The following is a 25,030-nucleotide window of genomic DNA, read 5'->3' as shown; positions in this document are numbered from 1 at the left end:
GGTACTAAAGGAAACTAAAATAATAAGTGATTCACATTTAAAGTGTGCGATATTTGAGGTTCCTTATCAATTTTTGAAAAGAAAGCTCGCTGGTTACTGAAATGGCTTTCAGTTCCTTTTAATGTGAAATCTCAATGGTGTCAGCCTATCATTATAACCACAGTTATAATGCTGAATATCAATAGCATACTCAATGTTCTGTGAATCACCTAATGTATCACATTAGACGGCTCTTTGAATCCATCTTTTGCAACCACAACTGTTACATAGACTGTTACGAAGCAGAGAAGGTAAAGGGGAGTTTAATAGAGCTGTTTAAAATCATGAAATATTTTGATAGAGTAAGTAAAGAGGCACTGTTTCCAGTGACAGAAGGGTCAGCAACCAGAGGACACAGATTTGGCAAGTTATGATAATCTGTAATGCATTTGGCTGAATAGGTAGAAGCAGATTCAATAATAATTTTCAAAAGGGAATTGGAAAGAAATGCAAGGCTATGGGGAAAGGATAGGGAAATAAGACAAATTGGATAGCTCTTAACGAACAGACACAATGGATTATGTGGCTTTCCTCTGTGCTGCATCAGTCTACACTTCGATGTTGCCTGTAATGAGGTGTAGAACATGCTATGTAAAGTTCAGATGATTGGATTAGTCAGGGTGAATTTGTATGAAATGAAATGAAAATCACTTATTGTCACAAGTAGGCTTCAATGAAGTTGCTGTGAAAAGCCCCTAGTCGCCACATTCCAGCGCCTGTTCAGGGAGGCTGTTACGGGAATTGAACCATGCTGCTAGCTTGCCTTGGTCTGCTTTCAAAGCCAGCGATTTAGCCCTGTGCTAAACAGCCCCTATTGTATAGGTTCTCCTGCGAATGGCAGCATGTATGTTTATTATAAAACGTATCACGTTATATGTTTAAGAGGAAGCAACCAGGCATAAATGATGGATAAACTCTTGCTTTTTTTCTACATTTACCCTGCAAAAATATGCTTTTAGTGGTTTGTAAAGGCCAAAGGGATAATGTCTGTGTCATTAAATTTATTAACACCAAGGGAAGTATGAAGTGATCAGAGCTGGTCAGCATGGCATGATGGGGAAGGACCAGGCAAAACAAGCAAATTTGAATTCTCTGAGGCGTTTGAAGAAATTTTACATGAAGGGATCTCCATGGACATCAATCGACTTGCATAATAGTAATTCTACATTAAAGAAGAATACTGAGCAGAGAATTTTCAATATGGAGAGCTCTCTCATCTCTAACTACCATGCCTTGTCCACCCAATCATGACTCCAGGAAAAATAATTTGGTATCATTCGTTTTGTTTCTGTTCACATGTTTAACAGTGAAACTTTCCACAGCCTTAAGGTTTAAAGCTTAACAACAGAAGAGCACTTGTACTTTAAACCACATGCCCATTGAGTCTTTTCATAAATTTAATGGGGATTTTAAGCAGTGGTTTAAACTTTCCACTGCATCCAATTTGTAAAATTGGCTGATAATCCACTGTGTGTTCATTTCACAATACTGGCGTAGATACATTTTCCCCCAAAAAATCTTTTTTAGAAGTTTTTTTTAAAAAGAAAGAATTCCTGAAAGCTATTTCTTATTAAGACAGTGATCCTAACATTGTGAAATGTATTTTGTCATGTTAAATGAGTCGAGATGTAAACCATTTTTGATGCTTGGTGTATAACTAATGCTGCAAATAAAAACTGATCCATAATGCATTAGCAGTGCAAATATTTTCAAGAATTATCCTCTGTGCGTTCTGGGAGGTGATGCCTGATGTCGTGGAAGAAGGGTTGAAGATTCATCAGAACATTATAAAGTAACAACATTTCAAACAGCCTTCCATTTTACTGAAAGAAATGAGCACCTGTACATGGAATGAATTACACTAAACAAAGATCATTAGCGTCTTATTTGACCAAAAAGATAGCATTCCTTTGTATGGAGATTACTCTAATTCATAATTTCATTAAGAGCCAGTTCATGCAATTTCTCGAGCCCAAGTGAAAATTATTCAGATAGCCGTGATAAGGAAGACAGTCTTCATTGCTGTACAAAGTTGACAATCTGTGTTTCTACTTTTTGGTCACAGACATGCCTAAACTCAATTTAATTTAAATGTTTATTTAAATGGTTCGGATGTCATTTGTACCATATGCCCAAGTTTCTGAAATACACAAAAAATCAGTCAGATTCCTCACTGGAAACACAAAATTAGCATGTCCCCTTGTTACCAATTTGCCAAACAGTAGAAACAGACTTTTGTTATTTATCCTATCAAAAAATTCAAATTTGACAAAACTTCTACCTGAACACCCTTTCATCTTCTGGTGAAGAATCTCCCAATTTTTTGAGCCTTTCTTCAAAACTGTAATTTCTTATCCCTGTTATTAATCTTGTGAAGTTTCACAACACTTTTTCCAATGGCTGGATTGTTCCTCAGTATTCTGGAATACTTACCATTAAGAGGACTTGACCTCTTAATACAGTTTCCTCTTTCATGTTTTCTTTAAGGGTTTCCATAATCCCATTTTCATCCTTTTTTTTTAAACCGAAGCAAAATGCACATTATTCATCTTCATTATTTCTTCATTCTCAAATACAATGGCATTGATCACATCCAATCGGTCCCTCTGCTTGTTTTACCGACCATTTACTGATGTTGACAGTGAAGTAGAAAAGTTGGGTACACATTGTAGCACATCATTAGCATGTAGGGATATTTTGTATTCAGCACTTCAAAAATGTTTTGTCCTTTGAAAGGTGGAGAACACAAGATGTTGTGAGGACCCGATGTTAATCCACTTTCTCAGACTCATACTAAAGTCCATTTCTCTTGATAACTGCCAAAGAGAATTGCTACTCCATCAAATTAGCTGTTTTTTCTGCAACCAGGGAGAACACCAAGGAAAAGGTATTATAAGTGTTTCACCGTGCTGAAAAAAACATGATTTTCTCTAGTGGCAGTGCTGCGTAAGATCTTATCTGACGTCGGTAAAATACTCTAGGAGAAATGGCACCTAGCCTGGAAGCCAGAGCTTTGAGTAATCTGTATTGTTATTGTTGAGGGATCACAATTCAACATTACTATAATAACTAAGCACAGTTAATAGCACCCCCTGCCCTCCCCCAGCAGAGGGAAGCCAGAGAGAGACTTTCAGAATCTTTACACCTGTTGCTAAGAGTTACAAACCCAAAGAAGGAAAAAGAAAATCTAGAAACTAAACACAGGAGGCAATGAATGTAGAACATTGAATGAGCCCAGCTACAGACGGGCAAATCAGATGTTATAAAGCTTCTGAAACGAAAGAGAAAATGCTGGAAAATCTCAGCAAGTCTGGCAGCATCTGTAGGGAGAGAAAAGAGCTAACGTTTCGAGTCCGATGACTTTTTGTCAAAGCTAACAGACAGGGAAAGTGGGAAATATTTATACTGTGGAGTGAGAATGAAAGATGAGTCATAGACACAGAAACCAAGGGGAAAGAGTGTTAATGGCAGTCCTCAGAGAGAACAAAAGATGTGAAAGGTCAAACAGCAGGGAAACTAACATCAGAGGATGAACTGTAGATGTGGGGGGAGGGGAAGGGGGAAGCAAAGAAGAGAAAGGTGAAGGAAAGGTGGATAGGATTGGGGGGGGGGGGGGATTAAATGTATATTAAGAAAGAAAGAAATGGTAAAAGACAGTTAAAATGAAATGAAAACAAATGGGTCGAGGTGGGGTAGAGCTGATCATCTGAAGTTGTTGAATCCGATGTTCAGGCCGAAAGGCTGCAGCGTGCCTAACCAGAAGATGAGATGTTGTTCCTCCAGTTTGCGTTGAGCTTCACTGGAACATTGCAGCAGGCCAAGAACAGACATGTGGGCATGGGAGTAGGGTCTTTTGTTAAAATGGCAAGCAATAGGAAGGTCAGGGTCCTGAATGCGCGCATATTATATGTTATAAAGCTTCTCTGGTATACCAGACCAAATACCATGGACAGAGCAAAAAAGCTGGGGATGTGCCTCACAAATACACCATATGAAACAAAATTGTTGTGGTAGGTTTGCAAACTAACAGCAATTTCATTTCTCACCCTATTGAGATTAATAACGAATTTACAAATGATTGTACCTCACTCCACATCAGAGTCCCAGGCCATACAATAGTAAACAAAAACAAGAGCAGCTGAGGGAACTGAGTGCAAACTTGGGAGTTTGGTGACTAGGGGAATTGAAAATTATTAATTTTGTTCTATAATTAGCAGTAACTGGAACGTACTGATTAAATGAATTAATTTTTTCCTTGCAGTTTAAATAGGGTAAACACACTCTGTGGAGAGAGCTGAATAGTTAATTAGCTGTATCAGCTTTGACAAAGAGTCACCCAAAGTCGAAACGTTAGCTCCCTTCTCTCTCTACCAGATCTGCTGAGATTGTCCAAAATGTTCTGTTTTTGTGGTAGTTAATTCGCTAAATGTTTGAACCTGGTTCCTCCAGACCCAGTTTGGTTTACTTTAAATTCAGGGTTCTTTAATGCAGCTGAGGAACCTGAGAGTTTGATGAATGGGGGAATTAGGAGAGGTATGGGGATTATTGTGTATTCATGTTTGTCCCTAGTTGGAACAAGGCCACTTTAAAAGTTGGATCACATGATGGATTGATGACACCATCGGCCATTTGTGCCAGCAAAAGGGCAGTTTATTCTAGCAACCTGTTGCTTCCCAATAATTCACCTTCCCAATAAAGCTCTTGTTTGGTTGTACCTGCGTGGTCTGCAAGCAGACCCTTTAAAAATACCACAAAGAAAACTGGTGACGAGGAGGCCGGAACCATGCTGGCAGACTCCCGGAGAAGAAAAAAAATCTAGAAAAACCGTTGATCCATGCACAGACATCTGAAAAGGATTAAGAAGCTAAAAACTTTGCTACACCAAAGTTGGCGACAGAGGAGTGCCAAATATATGTAACAGCCATCGAAAGAGCCAACATTTAAAATTAGATTTTGGAGGAAATGACATTGAAAATAGGCTTGCCGTGTGCTCTGCCCAGAAAGATCTAGAACAATACAGGGAGCACTGTGAGTAATAAGTACCCTGCAACAATTGTTCCAAAACTCGGAAGAAAACAGGGTGAGCTCAGGGATACCTTGTTTGAAAAAATAAGCAAGGTAGTGCTAAAGATTACAGAGCACATCGGATTTATGCAATCACTTTTCATTGTAAAAATGATGAGAAATGCTGTTGTCGTGGAATTGTATGATGAGAACACTGAGCGGTGGAGTTCATATGCTGAAAGGTTTGATTATTTTGTTCAGACGAATAAAATTGTGCCAGATATTGTAGTCCCAACTTTCCTGATTGCAATGGGAGGAGGGGAAACGTTCATCGGCAGGTGATTCTGCAAGGCATGATTGGATCGCGGGTTGGGGGGTGGGTGGTGGAGGAGTGTGGTGTGGGGGTTGGTGGGTGAGAGGTTGTGGGGTGGTGTTGGTGTGGTGGTGGTGGAGGGGTGGGCGGGCAGTATTAGAGGGGGTATGTTGAGGGTATGTGGGCCCTTCTGATGTCCCCTGTCCCCGACCCTAACCACAACCCCAACTCCAAGCGGAAAGCAGTGGTGAAAAGGAAACGGTCAGCGTCGGAAGCCCTGGAAACGCAGCACGCAACACCCCGCAGCACCAGTCTGGGCACAACACTGACTTCCCGACACAGCTGTCTCCACACCCTCCACCATCCCAATGACACTCATCTCGTTTGGGCACCTTAGTGAAGAGGTTCCTGGGACACTATCTGGTGTGCACTCCAAACAGGCTGGTGTGGGGGTGGTGGTATGGATCGTGACACATGTGGTATGGGAACCGCAACTCAACGGGGTCTCAATTGCTCACCCGATGCCGATCTGCGCCGCAGTGACTTCCCTCTCTCTGGGCACCCCAACCAGGTCCAGTGCCCACTGCTCCACTGCGGTGAGGGGGCCGGCGGCCCACCTCCAGTCTTTTTCCTCGCACAGCAGTTGTGGACCGTCTTCTCCTGGGGGGTCGGCGGGGGGGACAGAAAACGCACAGTGTTAGGTAGTTGGACACATGCAGCACAGGGGGTGGGTAGCTGGTGGTCTTTGTGGCCAGGGCATCCGGCTATGGCGGCTGGTATGGGTGCTGGCGTGTGGTGCAGGGTAGAGTGTGCTCACCCTCCGAGTGCGGGAAGTGGGGTTAGGGTGACTGGGACAGGAGTTAGTGCCGTGGCACGGTGCTGCTTACTCACCCTGGTGGCCCTGAGGAGGTTGTGCAGTTTTTTGCAGCATTGCTGTCCCGTCCTGGCGGTGAGGCCTACGGCACTCACTGCGTCTGCCTCCTGCACCGAGGCCCGGTGTACAGAGGTGGGTGGAAACCTTCCCACCCAAGGGTACAGGGTGGCTTGCCTCTCCTCCATGGCGTCTGGCAGGGTCTCGAGCTCAGCATCCACAAATCAGGGTGCCGTTCTCCATGCTACCATCTTGCTGGCTGGGATGAGTGTGTGTGGGGAGTGGAGTGCTGATATGCGGCTGCAGCTTGTCAGACTTTCGAGTACCAAGCCCGACTCCTGTGTATCCAACATCATTTCTCATTGGAATCGCTCTCTTTCCAATGGATCCAGAATTGCTCCAGGAGCGGTGCCAATTTTGCTGTCGTAGACCACCACCGATTCTGTCTTGGCGTCTGAACTTAGCCTCTGAAACGGAGAATCCCGCCCCGTGTTTTTCAGAAAGGTTAGGAAGTATTGATAAGGCACTATATCACCAATGAGAAGTGCTTATCTTCCAATCTTCTTAGCACAGACAGGGCCAGTATCCTACACCGTTCCAACTCAGGATGATATTGTGTGGAGAAGACACGCTGATCAACTTTTAGCAACTAGAACTACTTTGTCAAGGATAGAGTGAACTGAGACTCCGCAACAAATTGTGTCAAGTGAATACATAGACATTCATGAGAATCCGGCAATCCCAGAAACAGCTGTGGAAGACTGTGGGGACACTTCAAAACCCAGGCAACCTTCAAACACAATATCGATTCCGGTTGAGACAACTATGGACGATGTAAAAACTATACCAAAAACCCCTGGGCTTGCACTCAACACAGAGAAGCAAACACCTGAGGTTCGCCGACAACTACACAGAAATCAATGTCCTCCAAAGTGTCTAACCTATTGACTTGTGTTTATTAATTGTTCAGATTGTAAATTTTGATTGTTTTCATTGTATTGTGTTTCATTGCAGGAACCTCTAATGTAAAGAGGGAGGAAAGTGCTCTGTATTCATCTCTGTTCCTAGTTGGAAAAAGACCGCTTTAAGAGTCTGGTCACATGACATATTGATAACATCACTGTCCGTTTGCAGACTATCCTAACAGCCTGTTGAGGAAACACCTTCCCAATAATGCTGTTGTTTATTTATACCTTCCTCTTTAGGTCCTGTAAGAGTGAGGATGGGATTCTTAACAGTAGATAATGAGGAGATAGTAAATTAAATCAACAAATATTTTACTATTATACGCATGTTTCCCAACCGGCAACCCTGGATGAACAGGGATATCCACTGCTTGCTGAAATCTAGATCTGAGGCGTTCAAGTCAGGCGACCCTGACCTCTACAAGAAAGCCGGATATGATCTAAAGAAATCCATCAAAGATGCCAAAAGACAGTACTGGACCAAGCTCGAGTCCCAGGCTAGCCACACGGACCCCCGCCGTCTATGGCAAGGTCTGCAACACATAACGGGCTACAAGATGAAGGCATATAAAATCAACGGCTCCAATGCACCCCTCCCTGATGAGCTCAACGCACTCTATGCACGCTTTGAGCAAGAGGTCAGCGAGAGCGAGGCCTCCACCCCAGAAGCCTCGGATGAACTTGTATCTGAGATCATCACTGCAGACGTCAGAGCAGCCTTCTCGAAGGTCAACCCATGGAAAGCCACTGGCCCGGATGTACACGGACGAGCACACAGGTCTTGCGCGGATCAGCTGGCGAGGGTATTCGCAGACATCTTCAACCTCTCTTTACAACAATGAGGTCCCTATCTGCTTCAAGAAGACGACCATCATCCCTGTACCAAAAAAAAGTCAAGCAGCGTGCCTTAACGACTATCGTCCAATGGCTCTGACATCCTTTCATCATGAAGTGCTTCGAAAGGTTAGTCATGGCACGAATCAACTCCAGCCTCCCCGATTGCCTTGATCCACTACAGTTCGCCTACCGCTGCAACAGGTCCACAGCAGACGCCATCTCCATGGCCTTGCAGTCTACCCTGGAACACCTAGATAACAAAGACACCTATGTCAGACTCCTATTCATCGACTACAGCTCAGCCTTCAACATCATCATTCCTACGAAACTCATCTCCAAACTCCGTGGCCTTGGCCCCTCCCTCATCGATTGGATGCTGAACTTTCTAACCCACAAGCCACAATCAGTAAGGATAGGCAAGAACACCTCCTCCACGATCATCCTCAACACCGGTGCCCCACAAGGCTGTGTCTTCAGCCCCCTACTGTACTCCTTATACACCTATAACCATGTGGCCAAATTCCCCTCCAACTCAATTTTCAAATTTGCTGATGACACCACCGTAGTGGGTCGGATTTCAAACAATGACGCGACAGAGTACAGGAATGAGAGAGAGAATCTGGTGAACTGGTGCGACGACAATAATCTCTCCCTCAGTGTCAACAAAATGAAGGAGATTGTCATGACTTCAGGAAGCGTAGTGGAGAACATGCCCTTGTCTACATCAATAGGAACGAAGTAGAAAGGGTCGAGAGCTTCAAGTTTTTAAGTGTACAGATCACCAACAGCCTGTCCTAGTCCCCTCATGCCGACTCTATAGTTAAGAAAGCCCACCAACGACTCTACTTTCTCAGATGACTAAGGAAATTTGGCATGTCAGCTATGACCCTCACCAACTTCTACAGATGCACCATAGAAAGCAGTCTTTCTGGTTGTATCACAGCTTGGTATGGAGCCTGCTCTGCCCAAGACCACAGGAAACTACAAAAGGTGGTAAATGTAGCTCAATCCATCACGCAAACCAGCCTCCCATCCATTGACTCTATAATTCCCGCTGCCTCAGAAAGGCAGCCAGCATAATTAAGGACCCCACGCACCCCGGACATACTCTCTTCCACCTTCTTCCGTCAGGAAAAAGATACCAAAGTTTGAGGTCACGCACCAACCGACTCAATAACAGCTTCTTCTCTACTGCCATCAGACTTTTGAATGGACCTACCTCGTATTAAGTTGATCTTTTCTCTACACCTTGCTATAACTGTAACATTATATTCTGCAGTCTCCTTCCTTCCCTATGTACGGTATGCATTGTCTGTACAGCATGCAAGAAACAACACTTTTCACTGTATACGAATACATGTGACAATAATAAATCAAATCAAATCAAATCACTATAGAAGATAGAAAACATATTCCAGTAATAGCTGTAAATGAGGAGGTGGAAGTGTGAGGGGAACTTGGTGAAATTACAATCATTAGGGAAGGAGGATTGAGCAAACTGATGGAGCTGGTCTGAAAATTTTCCAAAATTCCCTAAATTCTGGAAAGGCTCCACCAGATTAGAAACTAGCAAATAGAACCCCTCTATTCTAAAAGGGAGGGAGGCAGAAAACAGGAAATTATTGGCCAGTTAGCTTATTGACTGTCAATGGGAACGTGTTAGAAACAAGTTTAACAAATCTATTGGAGTTCTTTTTAACATATGCTGTGGATAAAGGGAAGCCTACCCACAGTATTGTACTTGGATTTTCAGAAGGCATTTGTTGAGGTGCCATATTAAAGGTTGTTGTGAAAAATAGAAGCTCATGGTGTAGGGGGTAACATAGTGGCATGCATAGAGATTGGTTGGCACAGAGAGTATGCATAAATGGACCTTTGTCTGATTGACAGGAGCGGAGTCCCAAAAGGGTCTATGCTGGGGCCGTAACATTTTACCATTTATTGTTACGACCACAGCTGATATTATTGCTGAGCAGGCTAGACCCCCCAAAAAAGTCTGTCTCAAAGAACGTAAACATTCTGAAAATGAGGAAGAGCTACTGACCTCAAAAGCATGGAACTCTAGTAATACCTTTACACTGTTAAAATGTTTTAAAAATTATAAAGAAAACATAAGCACACAAGATAAAAGTTAAATATTTGATACAGTTTTGCAGAACAACCTTCAAAGACATGCTTGGTCATGTACCCAATTAAATTACCTTTTTGGCAATAACCTCTTCTAGATTCTGACCCTTAAAAATCTAGTAAATATTACCCAAGTCAAGGAATTGCCACTTTCATAAAGGTAAACCTCATGACTTCTCAGACATTGGAAGGTTTGCCCATGATATTGGGGAGGTTTTAAATTAATTTGGTAGGGCGGATGGGACACGGAGTAGATGTACAATTGGGAGTGAGGTTCAATCAAATATAGAAGGAAAACTAGATCCAGAGATGTCACGGGCATGACAAGGTGCATGGGAGGATTGGAAGGCTAAATTGCATCTTTTTTAATGCACTGAGTTTGTCTGGTAAGGCAGATGAACTTAGAGCGTTGATCAGCACATGGAATTATGATAGTGTTGCAATCACTAAAACATGGGTGAAAGATGGGCAAGACTAGCAACTCAACATTCCGGGGTACAGAGGTTTCAGGTGTGATGGGGGATGGGGGGGGGTGTGAGAGAGGAGGGGGCATTGTATTATTGGTAAAAGAGTCCACCATTGCAGTAATGAAGGTGCATGTCTTAGAAGGCTCTTCAAATGAGGCCACATGGATGGAGATTAGAAATAAAAAAGGGGGGATCATTTAGCTGGAGTTATACCACAGGCTTCCCAACAGTCAGTTGGAGATAGAGGAGCAGATATCAAAGAGCGCTGTGCGAGGGTTATAACAGTAGGAGATTTCAACTTCACCAATATTAACTAGAATCACCTCAGCGTGAAAGGATTAGGAAGGGTAGAATTTTTTAAATGCATCCAGGAGAGCTTTTTTATTCCAAGTTCCAGTACATAGATAGTCCTACTAGGGATGGAGCTGTGCTAGAGCTAATCCTAGGAAATCAAGTCGGGCAAGTGGTCAAAGTGTCAGTGGGTGAACATTTTCAGGATAGTGACCATAATTCTGTAAATTTCATAGTCATTATGGAAAGGGATAAGGATAGTCCAGAAATACAAGTGTTTGAATTGCGGATGTCCGGCTTCGATATGATCAGACAGGAAGTAGCTATTTGCAGGTAAATCTCCAGATCTGACTGGAAGTAGTTGTTTGCCGTTAAATCTACAAAAGTGAGAGTCTTTTAAAAGTGAAGCAGTGAGAGTCCAGGGCCAACGTGTAGCTCTAAGAGTTAAGGGCAAGAGTGGCAAATCCGGGAACCCTGGATGTCAAGGGTTATAGAGGATTTGATAAAGAAGAAAATGGAAGCATATTGTAGGTATAGAGCACTAAAAATGGGAGAAGCCCCTCAAAAGTATGTAGTGTGCAGGTGGGGGGGGGGGGGGGGGGGTGCTAACAAAAGAAAATCAAGAGGGAAAAGGGAGGCAGCAAAATATCTTGGCAGGTAGGATTAAGGAAAACCCCAAGGCATTTTGTAAGTATTTTAAGAGCAAGAGGATGGCCAGGACAAGAGTGGGACCCATTAGGGACCAAAGGGGCAATCTTTGTGTGGAACCAGGGGATATGGGCGAGATCTTAAATTAATATTTTTCATCTGTATTCACTAAGAAGAAAGACATGGTAGCTGGAGATTTCAGTTGGGACAGTGAAGTTCTCGAGCAGGTTAAGGTTAATAAGGATGAGGTATTAGATGTTTTTGTGGGCATAAAGAAGCCTATGTCCCCAGGGCCTGACAAGATGAAGCCCAGGCTACTATGGGAAGAAACGGAGGAGATTGCTATAGATATTTAAATCTTCAGTCATCTTCGGTGCCCACAGGTGATGTGCCAGATGACTGGAGGATAGATGAAGTGGTCCCATTATTCAAGAAAGGCAGAAGAGATAAGTCAGATAATTACAGACCAGTTAGTCTAATGGCAGTGGTCAGGGAATTATTCGAGAAAATTCTGAGGGACAGGATTAATCAATACTTGGAAAGGCAGGGATTGATCTGGGATAAAAGAGAAAATGCTGGAAAATCTCAGCAAATCTGGCAGCCTCTGTAGGGAGAGGAAAGAGCTAACGTTTCGAGTCCGATGACTCTTTGTCAAAGCTCAAAGGATTACAGATACCTCCAGGATATTCAATATTCTTCCAGCTGATGCTCTCGCTGCATCCTGAAAGCCACACTCAGTGCCATGTGCTGCCACATGAAGACACTCGACATCTCTCTCCAGCAGCACCGTCTTACTCTCTCGCAAAGTTATCCCTGTCCCCAGTTTCATTGCATCCTTCGCATCATTCGACGCCTTAACAAGAATCTTTTCCTGTTTCTTACAGATGTTAAGGAACGCAAGCTTCAACAACTCATCAACACCACAGCCCATCCTCGGCCCTCCACCAGTCCCAATCCCTCGTACCCCATTTCTCCCAGTATCAACACCACTGCCCATCCCAGGCCCTCCACCAGTCTCAATCCCTCATACCCTATTTCTCCCAGTATCAACACCACTGTCCATCCCAGGCCCTCCACCAGTCCCAATCCCTCGTACCCCATTTCTCCCAGCCCCAGCTCTTGCCGCGTGTTCATCATACCCTCCGACCTTCCCCTCTCTGAGGCTGAGCGTGCTGTTCTCAGCAAAGGACTCAGCTTTGTACCCTTACGTCCCCACCTCAATGAATTCTGGGCTCGACATGATGTTGAACTCTTCTTTCACCACCTTCGTCTCCGTGCCCACTTCTTTGGGCAAAAATCCTCCCCCCGTTCCACTGATCCTTTCATGTGCCTCCAAAATTCTGCCTCCAAGTGGACCCCCCCCCCGCCAGGACAATTACCTGCCCTTGATCTTTTCATTGAGAACTGTCGACGGGACATTGGCCGTCTTAATTTTTATGCCCCCCTCGCCCATTCCAACCTCTCTCCTTCTGAACTTTCTGCTCTTCACTCCGTTAGGTCTAACCCCGACTTTGTCATCAAACCTGCCAAAAAAGTGGGTGCTCTGACCTCTACCTCGCGGAGGCTGAATGCCAACTCTCAGATACTTCCTCTTACCTCCCCCTGGACCATGACCAGACCACTGAACATCAAGCCATTATCTCCAACACCGTTAGCGACCTCATTTCCTCCGGATACCTTCCCCCTACGGCTTCCAACCTCATAGTCTCCCAAAACCACCCCCCCCCAAAAAAAACCCAAAAAACAAAGAGTCATTGGACTCGAAACGTTAGCTCTTTTCTCTCCCTACAGATGCTGCCAGACTTGCTGAGATTTTCCAGCATTTTCTCTTTCATTTCAGATTCCAGCATCCGCAGTAATTTGCTTTTATCCAGTGGTTGATCTGGAATAGTCAGCGTGGATTTGTTGGCGGGAGATTATATCTAACTAATTTAATTGAGTTTTTTGAAAAGGTAACTGTATATATTGATGAAAGTAGCAGAGTTGATTTGGTTTACATAGACCTCAATAAGGCCTTTGATAAGGTCCCACATGGAAGGCTGGTCCAAAAGGTTAGAGTCCATGGGATCCTGGGCAAGTTGGCAAATTGGATCCAAAATTGGCTGGTTAAAAGGAGGCAAAGGATGATGTTGAAGGGTTCCTTTCGTGATTGGAAGCCTGTGGCCAGCGGTGTACCACAGGGATCGATGCTGGGACCTTGCTGTTTGTTATATACTTTAATGACTTGAATGTGAATGTAGAAGGTATAATTAGTAGATTTGCAGATAACATGACAATTGGTGGTGTGGTTGATAGTGAGAACATAAGAACTAGGAGCAGGAGTAGGCCCCCTGGCCCCTCGAGCCTGTTCTACCATTCAGTGAGATCATGGCTGATCTTTTGTGGACTCAGCTCCACTTTCCGGCCCGAACACCATAACCCTTAATCCCTTTATTCTTCAAAAAACTATCTATCTTTATCTTAAAAACATTTAATGAGGGAGCCTCTACTGCTTCACTGGGCAAGGAATTCCATAGATTCACAACCCTTTGGGTGAAGAAGTTCCTCCTAAACTCAGTACTAAATCTACTTCCCCTTATTTTGAGGTTATGCCCCCTAGTTCTGCTTTCACCCGCCAGTGGAAACAACCTGCCCGCATCTATCCTATCTATTCCCTTCATAATCTTATATGTTTCTATAAGATCCCCCTCATCCTTCTAAATTCCAATGAGTACAGTCCCAGTCTACTCAACCTCTCCTCGTAATCCAACCCCTTCAGCTCTGGGATTAACCTAGTGAATCTCCTCTGCACACCCTCCAGTGCCAGTACGTCCTTTCTCAAGTAAGGAGACCAAAACTGAACACAATACTCCAGGTGTGGCCTCACTAACACCTTATACAATTGCAGCATAACCTCCCTAGTCTTAAACTCCATTCCTCTAGCAATGAAGGACAAAATTCCATTTGCCTTTTTAATCACCTTTAAAGTTGGTTGCACCTGTAAACCAACTTTTTGCGACTCATGCACTAGCACGCCCAGGTCTCTCTGCACAGCAGCATGTTTTAATATTTTATCATTTAAATAATAATCCCTTTTGCTGTTATTCCTACCAAAATGGATAATCTCGCATTTGTCAACATTGTATTCCATCTGCCAGACCCTAGCCCATTCACTTAGCCTATCCAAATCCCTCTGCAGACTTCCAGTATCCTCTGCACTTTTTTCTTTACCACTTATTTCAGTGTCGTCTGCAAACTTGGACACATTGCCCTTGGTCCCCAACTCCAAATCATCTATGTAAATTGTGAACAGTTGTGGGCCCAACACTGATCCCTGAGGGACACCACTAGCTACTGATTGCCAACCAGAGAAACACCCATTAATCCCCACTCTTTGCTTTTTATTAATTAAACAATCCTCTATCCATGCTACTACTTTCCCCTTAATGCCATGCATCTTTATCTTATGCAGTAACCTTTTGTGTGGCACCTTGTCAAAGGCTTTCTGGAAATCCAGATATACCACATCCATTGGCTCCCCGTTATCTACCGCACTGTTAGTGTCCTCAAAAAATTCCACTAAATTAGTGAGGCACGACCTGCCCTTTATGAACCCATGCTGCGTCTGCCCAATGGGACAATTTCCATCCAGATGCCTCGCTATTTCTTCCTTGATGATAGATTCCAGCATCTTCTCTACTACCAAAGTTAAGCTCACTGGCCTATAATTACCCGCTTTCTGCCTACCTCCTTTTTTAAACAGTGGTGTCACGTTTGCTAATTTCCAATCCGCCGGGACCACCCCAGAGTCTAGTGAATTTTGGTAAATTATCACTAGAGCATTTGCAATTTCCCTAGCCATCTCTTTTAGCACTCTGGGATGCATTCCATCAGGTCCAGGAGACTTGTCTACCTTTAGCCCCATTAGCTTGCCCATCACTACCTCCTTGGTGGTAACAATCCTCTCAAGGTCCTCACCTGTCATAGCCTCATTTCCATCAGTCACTGGCATGTTATTGATGGAAATGAGGCTATGACAGGAGAATAGTCTTAGGCTACAGACTGGTATTGATCCGCTGGTAAGGAAAGGAATGATCAACTGAGTGCGAGTGGCAATGACAGATGGAATTTAATCCTGATAAGTGTGAGGGGGTGCATTTTGGGAGTCTAAAAAGGGTAAGAAAAGGGCAATGAACGGTACGTCCCTAGGGAGTATTGAAGAACAAAAGGGACCTTGGTGCACAAACCCATGGATCCCTGAAGGTGTCAACACAAGTAGATAGGGTGGTGAAGAAGGCATACGGAATGCTCGCCTTCATTTGCTGGGGCATAGAATATAAGAGCAGGGAGGTCTTGGTACAACTTTATCAAACATTGGTTCGGCCATAGATGGAATATTATGCACAGTCCTGGTCGGTACACCATTGGAAGGATGTAATTACACTGAGCGAGTGCAGAGAAGGTTCACCAGGATGTTGCCTGGGATGGAAGGTTTCAGCTTTGAGGAGAGACTGGATAGGATGGGTTTGTTTTCCCTGGAGCAGAGGAGGCTGAGTGTGGATCTGATAAAGGTATAAGCATTTATGAAAGGCATAGATAGGGTAGATTGTAAGAATCTTTTCCCCATGGCAGAGGTGTCTAAGACCAGAAGGCATAGGCTTAAGGTGAGGAGTAAGTGGCTTGGAGGGGACCTGAGGAAACATTTTTTCACCCAGAGGTTGGTGGAAACATGGAACGAGCTGCCTGAGAGTGTGGAGAAGGCAGGTACTCTCGCAACATTTAAGAAGCATCTGGATGGGCATTTAAATCGGCAAGGCATAGTAGGAGATTAGTATAGATTAGTATCGGTTGGTATTTGATAAGGGCAGCACGGTGGCACAGTGGTTAGCACTGTTGTCTCACAGCGCCGAGGTCCCAGGTTCGATCCCAGCCCTGGGTCACTGTCAATGTGGAATTTGCACATCCTCCACGTATCTGCGTGGGTTTCGCCCCCACAACCCAAAGATGTGCAGCGTAGGTGGATTGGTCACACTAAATTGCCCCTTAATTGGAAAAAATGAATTGGGTACTCTAAATTTAAAAAAAAGATTGGTATTTGGTGGTCAGAGTATACATGGTGGGCCCAAGGGCATGTTCTGTTCCGTATGACTCTATCTCTATGACTTCCACTCGCATGTAATTCCAAAAAGAAGTTCAGAAACGAACTGCTTTCTAAAACAAAAACTCCTGGTTTAAAACTGGGTGGCTGCTTCCAATTCAAGATGTTCATAGCTTCTCAGCACAGATGAGGTGGTCTTCAGGGCTTTTCCTTACAGCCACTCGCACTCAGTTGATCATTCCTTTCCTTAATATCTTTTCCCTCTTTCATCTCAGGTTCCATTGTTCTTAAATACGTCCTTCAACCCAACTTCGCCGAGGATAAAAATCTTTCATGCTTTTTATATTGCCTCCATTTTTAAGTGAATAAAATGTAATTTACCTTCCTCTGTTTACTCAAGGATCCTCTGTAAGATGAAAATGGTCCTTATCACCTCTGCTCGCCCTTTTGAAATGAAACTGCTGGAAAATATCTCACAATGCAAAGTTCAGTACCACCCTATCTATTTGTAACCCAAACTCATCACAACCTCTCATTACAAATGCACGGTAGCACAAGTGGATAGCACTGTGGCTTCACAGCGCCAGGGTCCCAGGTTCGATTCCCCGCTGGGTCACTGTCTGTGCGGAGTCTGCACGTTCTCCCCGTGTCTGCGTGGGTTTCCTCCGGGTGCTCCGGTTTCCTCCCACAGTCCAAAGACGTGCAGGTTAGGTGGATTGGCCATGCTAAAAAAAAAAAATTGCCCGTAGTGTCCATAAGGGTTGGGAGGGGTTATTGGGTTGCGGGGATAGGGTGGAAGTGAGGGATTAATGTGGGTCGGTGCAGACTCGATGGGCCGAATGGCCTCCTTCTGCACTGTATGTTCTATGTAATCTATATAAAAATGCACAAACCTAACTCCTTTAACCATTCATCTCTTAAACCACATAGACAACCTGGCCGGGATTCTCCGACCCCGCGCCGGGTCGGAGGATCCCCGGAGGGACGCGAGAATCGCGCCACGACGTTGGCTTACCGATTCTCCCCTGTCGATTTTCTGGCGCCCGCCGGATTCCCACCACGCCTGTCAGGGGCTGTTGAAAGCGGCCCCCTCGCCAGCGATTCTCTGGGCTCCGACGGGCCGAGTGGCCGCCGAGTTCGGCCGAGTCCTGCTGGCGTGGGTTACTCAGGTCCCACATGGCGGGACCTGGAAGGTGTGTCTGCGGGAGCCGTCCTGGAGGGGGGGACGGGAGGATACGACCCCCACGGTGGCCTGGCCCACGAACGGGGCCTACCGATCGGCGGGCGGGCTGGTTCTGTGGGGGCCTATGTTCCTCCGGGAATCACGCCGGCCGTTCCGTGCCGGCTGGAGCTGTGGGGACCTAGCCCCCTAGGAAAGGGAGCATTCCTCATTACCGGGGCGAAATTCGGCCGAAACGGCGCAATGTCCGCCGACTGGCGCCCAAAACGGCGCCAATCAGCTGAGCATCGCGCCGCCCCAAAGGTGCGGAATGCTCCGCATCTTTGGGGGCCGAGCCCCAACATTGAGGGGCTAGGCCGACGCCGGAGAAATTTCCGCCCCGCCAGCTGGCAGAAACGGCCTTTGTTGCCCCGCCAGCTGGTGTGGAAATGACATCTCGGGAGCGTCAGCAGCCGCTGACGGCATTCCCGTGCATGCGCAGTGGAGGGAGTCTCTTCCGCCTCCGCCATGGTGGAGACCGTGGCGGAGGCGGAAGGGAAAGAGTGCCCCCACAGCACAGGCCCGCCCGCGGATCGGTGGGCCCCGATCGTGGGCCAGGCCACCGTGGGGGCACCCCCCGGGGCCTGAACGCCCCGCGCCCCCCCCCAGGACCCCGGAGTCCGCCCACGCCGCCTTGTCCCGCCGGTAAGGTAGGTGATTTAATTTACGCCGGCGGGACAGGCAATTTATCGGCGGGACTTCGGCCCATCCGGGCCGGAGAATCGAGCGGGGGGGGGGGGGGGGCCCACCAACCGGCGCGGCGCCATTCCCGCCCCCGCTGAATATCCGGTGCCGGAGACTTCGGCAACCGGCGGGGGCGTTATTCACACCAGCCCACGGCGATTCTCCGACCCGGCGTGGGGTCGGAGAATGTCGCCCCCGAGGACCGTTGATGTCGGAGTGGTGTGTGCCCCTTTTCAGCGGTCATGGGGACATAGCCCCATTATTGGAGAATCCTGCCCCCTGTTTCTAGTAATCTTCCTCTGTTCAATTAATGCTGATCTCCCACACACATATAGTTTTCTTTAATTACACAACAAATGTAATCACAAAAAATATAAAAAGAGACATCTCATCACATTATAGCAATGACTTGGGTGAGGGGAACAAAGGCATGGTCGCTAAATTTGTTGATAAGACAAGATAAGGGGTTTGCCTACGAATATAGGTGGGTTAGGCAAGTGGGGAAAATCTTGCTGATGGAGTACAATGTGGGAAAATGTGAAATCATTTACTCTGGTAGGAAGACTAAAAAAGCAGAGTATTACTTCAATGAAGAACAACTACAGAGTTCCAATATGCGGAGGGATCTAGGTGTTCTATAGTATGAGTCACAAAATGTTAGCATGTAGATACAGCACATAATCAAGAAGGCTAATGGAGTGCAATCCTTTATTATGAGAGAAATTGACCTTGGAAGTAAATATATGGGGTGGGATTCTCTGGTCTCCGACGGCGAAATCATGTTCGGCGATCGGCCGGAGAATCCCCATTTGCGCCGAAACCGCTTTTGTGATGCTCCGTCCCCTCCAAAATGAGTACTCCGCACGTTGTCTGGACGGCCTCAGGAAATCACCTGAGGCCCTCCCTCGATGCTCTGCCCCCAATGGACCAAATTCCCGACGGCGTGGGTCACTCATGCTATTTATTTTCGTGAACCCGACGTGGTGGCTACGGACTGAGTCCAGCGCCGCCACAGTCGGTTTGAGTCGCTCCTCGGGCAGGGGGCACTGGTGGGGGGTGGTCTGGGGGCTGGGGGCACTGGTGGGGGGTGGTCTGGGGGTGGCGAGCCTGATCAAAGGGGACCAGTGTTTGGCAGGCCGGGCCCACGCGCAGCCAGCGCCATGTTGCACAGCGTGGCCGCTGTAGGCCACCACCGTGCGCATACGCGGCCATGTATCCGGCAATTCTCCGGCCGTATCCACAGCTAAAGCCGGGGGCTTTACGCTGCAACCTGCTAGCCCCCCCCCCCCACCTGACAGAAAATCGGTGAAGCTTTTGCGCCGTTTTCTTCGGGGTAAAATGCCACTGTTCCCACGTTAGCGTCAGCACTTAGTCTTCAAATCGGAGAATCCAGCCCGTAGTGCTTGGGTTATACAAGGCATTGGTGAGACCACAGGCTGGATTCTGCGGTCCCCCAGCTATTTGTTTCTCAGTGGCACGTCATTCAGTGGTGACGGAATTCTCTCTTCCAGCTGCTTGTCAACAGGATTTCCTATTGAAGGCACCCCTGTCATGTTCTGTAGACTGATCGAAGTGAATGATAATCTACAGAGCATGTAGTTTAAAATAATTTATTTTTGAACAAACTGAGTGGTAAGATAACTCGGATAAATTAACTAACAAACAACTAACACTAAACAACTCCCATGTATACTTCTATCTCCCAGCATGACCAACTCCCAACTCCCCGATCACATGGTGAGGTGATGGGTTTGCAATGCCACCTAGTGGTTGGAGATCATGCATAACATTGTGAACAAACTTACATTATGCATATCATCACAACCCCATGCCATAGGGAAACACATAGGTGGGGGTGCGCTGCAGGTGGGAACAGAGAATCCCAATGGCTGGAGAATTCCAGCCCACATCTTGAATATTGCGTGCAGCTTTGGTCTCCTTATTTAAGGAAGGATGTAAATCTGTAGAAGGTGGTTCAGAGGAGGTTTATTAGATTAATATCTGGAATGAGTGGATTGTCTTATGAGGATACTTTAGACCGGCCGGGCTTCTTCCTGTTGGAGTTTAGAAGACTTGATTGAAGTATATAAGATCCTGAATACTCTTGTCAAGGTGGATGTGGAAAGGATGTTCCCTCTTGTGAATGAGTCCAGAACTAGGGGCACTGTTTTAAAATTAGGGGTTGCCCTAAGAGGACAAAAGTGAGGATGACTTTTTTTATGTTAGAAAGTTGTGAGGCATTGAAATTCTCTGCTGCAGAACATGGTCAAAGCAGGGTCATCAAATATTTTTAAGGTAGAGATAGATAGATCCTTGTTGGGCAAGGGAATCAAAGGCTATTGGGGAATGATGGGAATGTGGAATGGGAAATGCAAACAGATCAGCCATGATCTTATTGATGGCAGAGCAGATGCCAGGAGCTGAATGACCTACTCCTGCTTCTATTTTGTATGAATGTATGTAAACCACACATTACTAGCCATTGTCAGATCTCCAGGAGGAGAAGGAGAGGGCACAACGGCTTAATTCCCTAATCACAGACTGTGATGCTGGCTATTACCCAATGGCTTCCCACCTAAATTCTACAAGACTTTTTTTTTAATTCCTGGGATGTGGCATCACTGGATGAACCAACATTTAGTGCCCATCCCTTGAACTGAGTGACATTTTATTTCAGAAAGCATTTAAGAGTTGCGGTGGATCTGGATTCATGGCAGATTTCCCTCCCTATAGGACATTAGTGTACCAGATAGGTTTTTACAACAATCGACAATGGTCTTATGGTCATCATTAGATTCTTAAATCCAGATTTTTATTGAATTCAAATTTCACCATCTGCAATGGTGGGGTTTGAACTCAGATTACTAACCCACTGACAATACTACTGCGCCACTGCAGCCTTTGCTGCCCCATGAGTTGACTCTTCTGCTGAAACATCTCCACTGTATGCAGGATATGCCATTCCAGAACGTTGAAACCTCAACCTGATAATGTGGATGGAATGGAATATCTGATCAGGGGCGAAATTCTCCCGAAACGCGCGATGTCCGCCGACTGGCGCCCAAAACGGCGCCAATCAGACGGGCATCGCGCCGCCCCAAAGGTGCGGAATGCTCCGCATATTTGGGGGCCGAGCCCCAACATTGAGGGGCTAGGCCGACGCTGGAGGAATTTCCGCCCCGCCAGCTGGCGGAAACTGCCTTTGTTGCCCCGCCAGCTGGCGCGGAAATGACATCCCCGGGCGGCGCATGCGCGGGAGCGTCAGCGGCCGTTGACAGTTTCCCACGCATGCGCAGTGGAGGGAGTCTCTTCCGCCTCCACCATGGTGGAGACCGTGGCGGAGGCGGAAGGGAAAGAGTGCCCCCATGGCACAGGCCCGCCCCCGGATCGGTGGGCCCCGATCGCGGGCCAGGCCAACGTGGGGGCACCCCCCGGGGTCAGATCGCCCCGCGCGCCCCCCAGGACCCCGGAGCCCGCCCACGCCACCTTGTCCCGCCGTTCAAAAGGTGGTTTAATCCACGCCGGCGGGACAGGCAATTTATCGGCGGGACTTCGGCCCATCCGGGCCGGAGAATCCAGCGGGGGGGGGCCCGCCAACCGGCGCGGCCCGATTCCCGCCCCCGCCGAATATCCGGTACCGGAGACTTCGGCAACCGGCGGGGGCGGGATTCGCGGCAGCCCCCGGCGATTCTCCAACCCGGCGGGGGGTCGGAGAATGACGCCCCAGATCACCATCTTATTCATTATTGTTTAATTGTTAAACATCATTGAAACAGTGCACTATCAGTGAGACATTTTGTGGACTGAACTGCATTCTCATTACTTGTTATATTCTTCTTTCCAGGTACCGTGGCTACATCCCTACTATAAATTTTACGTACGGTAATACCTATGGAAACACCACCAGAAAGTACTTCCAGGATTTCCGTCTGTCAGCTCTGAATACAAGTCAGAGTCCTTATAGTAAAGGAGGACAATTCCCAACTATTTATTCCAATGATCCCTCTCTTGTGATAGCAGATAGGTCCCACAACCGGAACAGATGGCTGGATGCCCCGCAATGGTCAAGGTACGATCTGGACTTTGACAGGAATGAAGAACTGAAAAAGTTTGATAAGGTAAGACCAAGATTTATTTTTAAAATTGTATTTTATTCCAAACTGAATCAAAAAGTTACAAAACATAAATAATTCGGGGCACACACTCCCCAACTCATAGTTTTACAGTCTGTACAAGTTTTCCCACTTTTTCATCCTGCCCCCAAACCCTGTCCACGACAACCAGCTCCTCAAACATGGCCACGAACAGTCCCTACCGTGCCTCAAAGCCCTCCACTGAACCCCTCAGTTCAAACTTAATTTACCCCAGCCAGAGGAAGTCATACAAATCCCCTCGCCAGGCCGCACCCCCAGCGATGTTACCGACCGCCATTCCAGTAAAATTCTCTGCCGGGCAATCAGGGAGGCGAAGGCCACAATGTTGGCCTCCCTCCCCTCCATTGGCTTTTCTAATATCCTAAAAATCGCCACTATGGAGTCTGGCCCGACATCCACCCCCACAATCTTTGCGAGCGCCCCAAATCTCATACCCAGTATCTCGCTAACTTCTCGCAGCCCCAGAACATATGCGTGTTGTTGGCTGGCCCTCACCCACACTTCTCACACTCGTCTGCCACCCGCTGGAAGAACCCACTCATTCTCGCACGTGTCATGTGCACCGTGTGTACCACCTTAAACTTATTAAACTCATCCTCGCACACAAGGAGGTCGAATTCACCCTACGCAGTGCCTCACTCCACACTCCCCAACCTCTCTCTCTCCCCAACTCCTCCTCCCATTTCTACTTGATCCCCACCAACTGCACACCCCCTGATCCCCCAGCCATCCAAATATGTCCCCAATCCTACCCTCCCCTTCTAGTCTTGAAGCAGTAACCGTTCCAAAAGGGCATATTTCGGGAGCCTATCAAACCCTATCCACACATTCCGTGCAAAGTCCCTTACTTGTAAATACCTAAATTCACTTCCTCATCGGGAGCTCTACCCTCTCCCTGAACTTCTCTATTTTGTGAACCTCTCATCCAGATACAAATCGATCACCCTCACCAGCACCATGTCTCTCCACTTTCTGTACATATCATCCGTCTCCCCGGCTTAAACCCATGGTTATCACATAACGGTGTTAACACCGACATCCCCTCTGTCCTAAAATGTCTCCTCAGCTGGTTCCACACCTTAATCGTGGACTGTACAACCGGGCTCTCAGTATATCTCCGCCCTTAGGCTGGACCCCCTACAGGACTCTTGCTCCATCCTAACCCATTCAAACCCTTCTCCTTCCCACCAACGACTCACTTTCTCCACATTTTCTGCCCCATAGTAGTGCAGCAGGTTTGGTAACGCCAACCCCCTTCTGCCTCTGCCTCTGCAGCAGGGTTCTCTTCACCTTTGGCACCTTCCCAGCCTACACAAACTCTGAAATGACTGCATCCAACTTTAAAAAAAAAGGCCTTTAGAATAGAAATTGTGAATGTCTGAAATATAAACAATACGAGGGGCTGGTTTAGCACAGGGCTACATAGCTGGCTTTTAAAGCAGACCAATGCAGGCCAGCAGCACGGTTCAATTCCCGTACCAGCCTCCCCGAACAGGCGCTGGAATGTGGCGACTAGGGGCTTTTCACAGTAACTTCATTCGAAGCCTACTTGTGACAATAAGCGATTTTCATTTCATTTCATTTCATAACCTTGGCAGAACATTCATTTTCACCACTTGAACCCTCCCTGCCAGCACCAGATGTACTGTATCCCAGCTCCTAAAGTCCTCCCTTATCTCCTCCACCAAATTTGTTGAGTTCCACTTATGTAACATCGCCCACTCTCCCATTACCTGGTTCCCCAAATACCTAAACCTATTCTTGGTTTCCCTAAATGGCAGCCCCCTAAGTTGGCTCTCCGACCTGACTTGTTCACCGGGAACACCTCACTTTTCCCGATGTTCAACTTATAACCTGAGAAAGCCCCAAACCTCTCTAATAGGCTCATAATCCTTCCGATACTCTCCAGTGGGTCTTGCACATCGTCCACGTACAGCAACACCCAGTGCTCCCTGCTCCCACTCCTAATCCCCTGCCACTCTGCTGACCCCCTAAGGGCCGTTGCCAAGAGCTCTATCACCTGAAAAAACACTAGCGGCAAGAGCGGTCTCCCCTGTCTCGTTACCCTGTGCAACCCAAAACTCTGTGAGCTCATCTCATTGGTCCGTATGCTTGCCACCGGGACCACATTCAAAAGACGCACCCAGGCCACAAACTTTGGCCCAAACTCAAACCTTTCGCGGACCTCGAACATGTACCTCCACTCCACCCGATCAAATGCCTTCTCCGCGTCCATAGACACCATCATCTCCAGTACCCGTCCTCTCGATGGGGTCACCATCACATTCAGTAATCGCCTTATATTGCTCAAGGTTTGCCTGCCTTTAACGAAGC

The 25,030-nt window shown here is 46.7% G+C and overlaps 1 protein-coding gene across 1 annotated transcript in view; it reads left to right on the top strand.

Annotated features, from left to right (window-relative positions):
• Nucleotides 1-25,030, top strand: part of cimip2c (ciliary microtubule inner protein 2C) — a 77,483-nt gene that overhangs the window by 10,268 nt on the left and 42,185 nt on the right. The window contains exon 2 of the mRNA XM_072500693.1: nt 22,387-22,660. Within this exon, the coding sequence (XP_072356794.1) occupies nt 22,387-22,660 (274 nt within the window). The remainder of the gene's footprint in view (nt 1-22,386; nt 22,661-25,030) is intronic.

The sequence above is a fragment of the Scyliorhinus torazame genome, chromosome 4, assembly GCF_047496885.1.
Source record: "Scyliorhinus torazame isolate Kashiwa2021f chromosome 4, sScyTor2.1, whole genome shotgun sequence".
NCBI classification, from domain to species: domain Eukaryota; kingdom Metazoa; phylum Chordata; class Chondrichthyes; order Carcharhiniformes; family Scyliorhinidae; genus Scyliorhinus; species Scyliorhinus torazame.
Note: the sequence above shows the minus strand (reverse complement) of the source record. Positions and strands in the feature narration are given on the sequence as shown.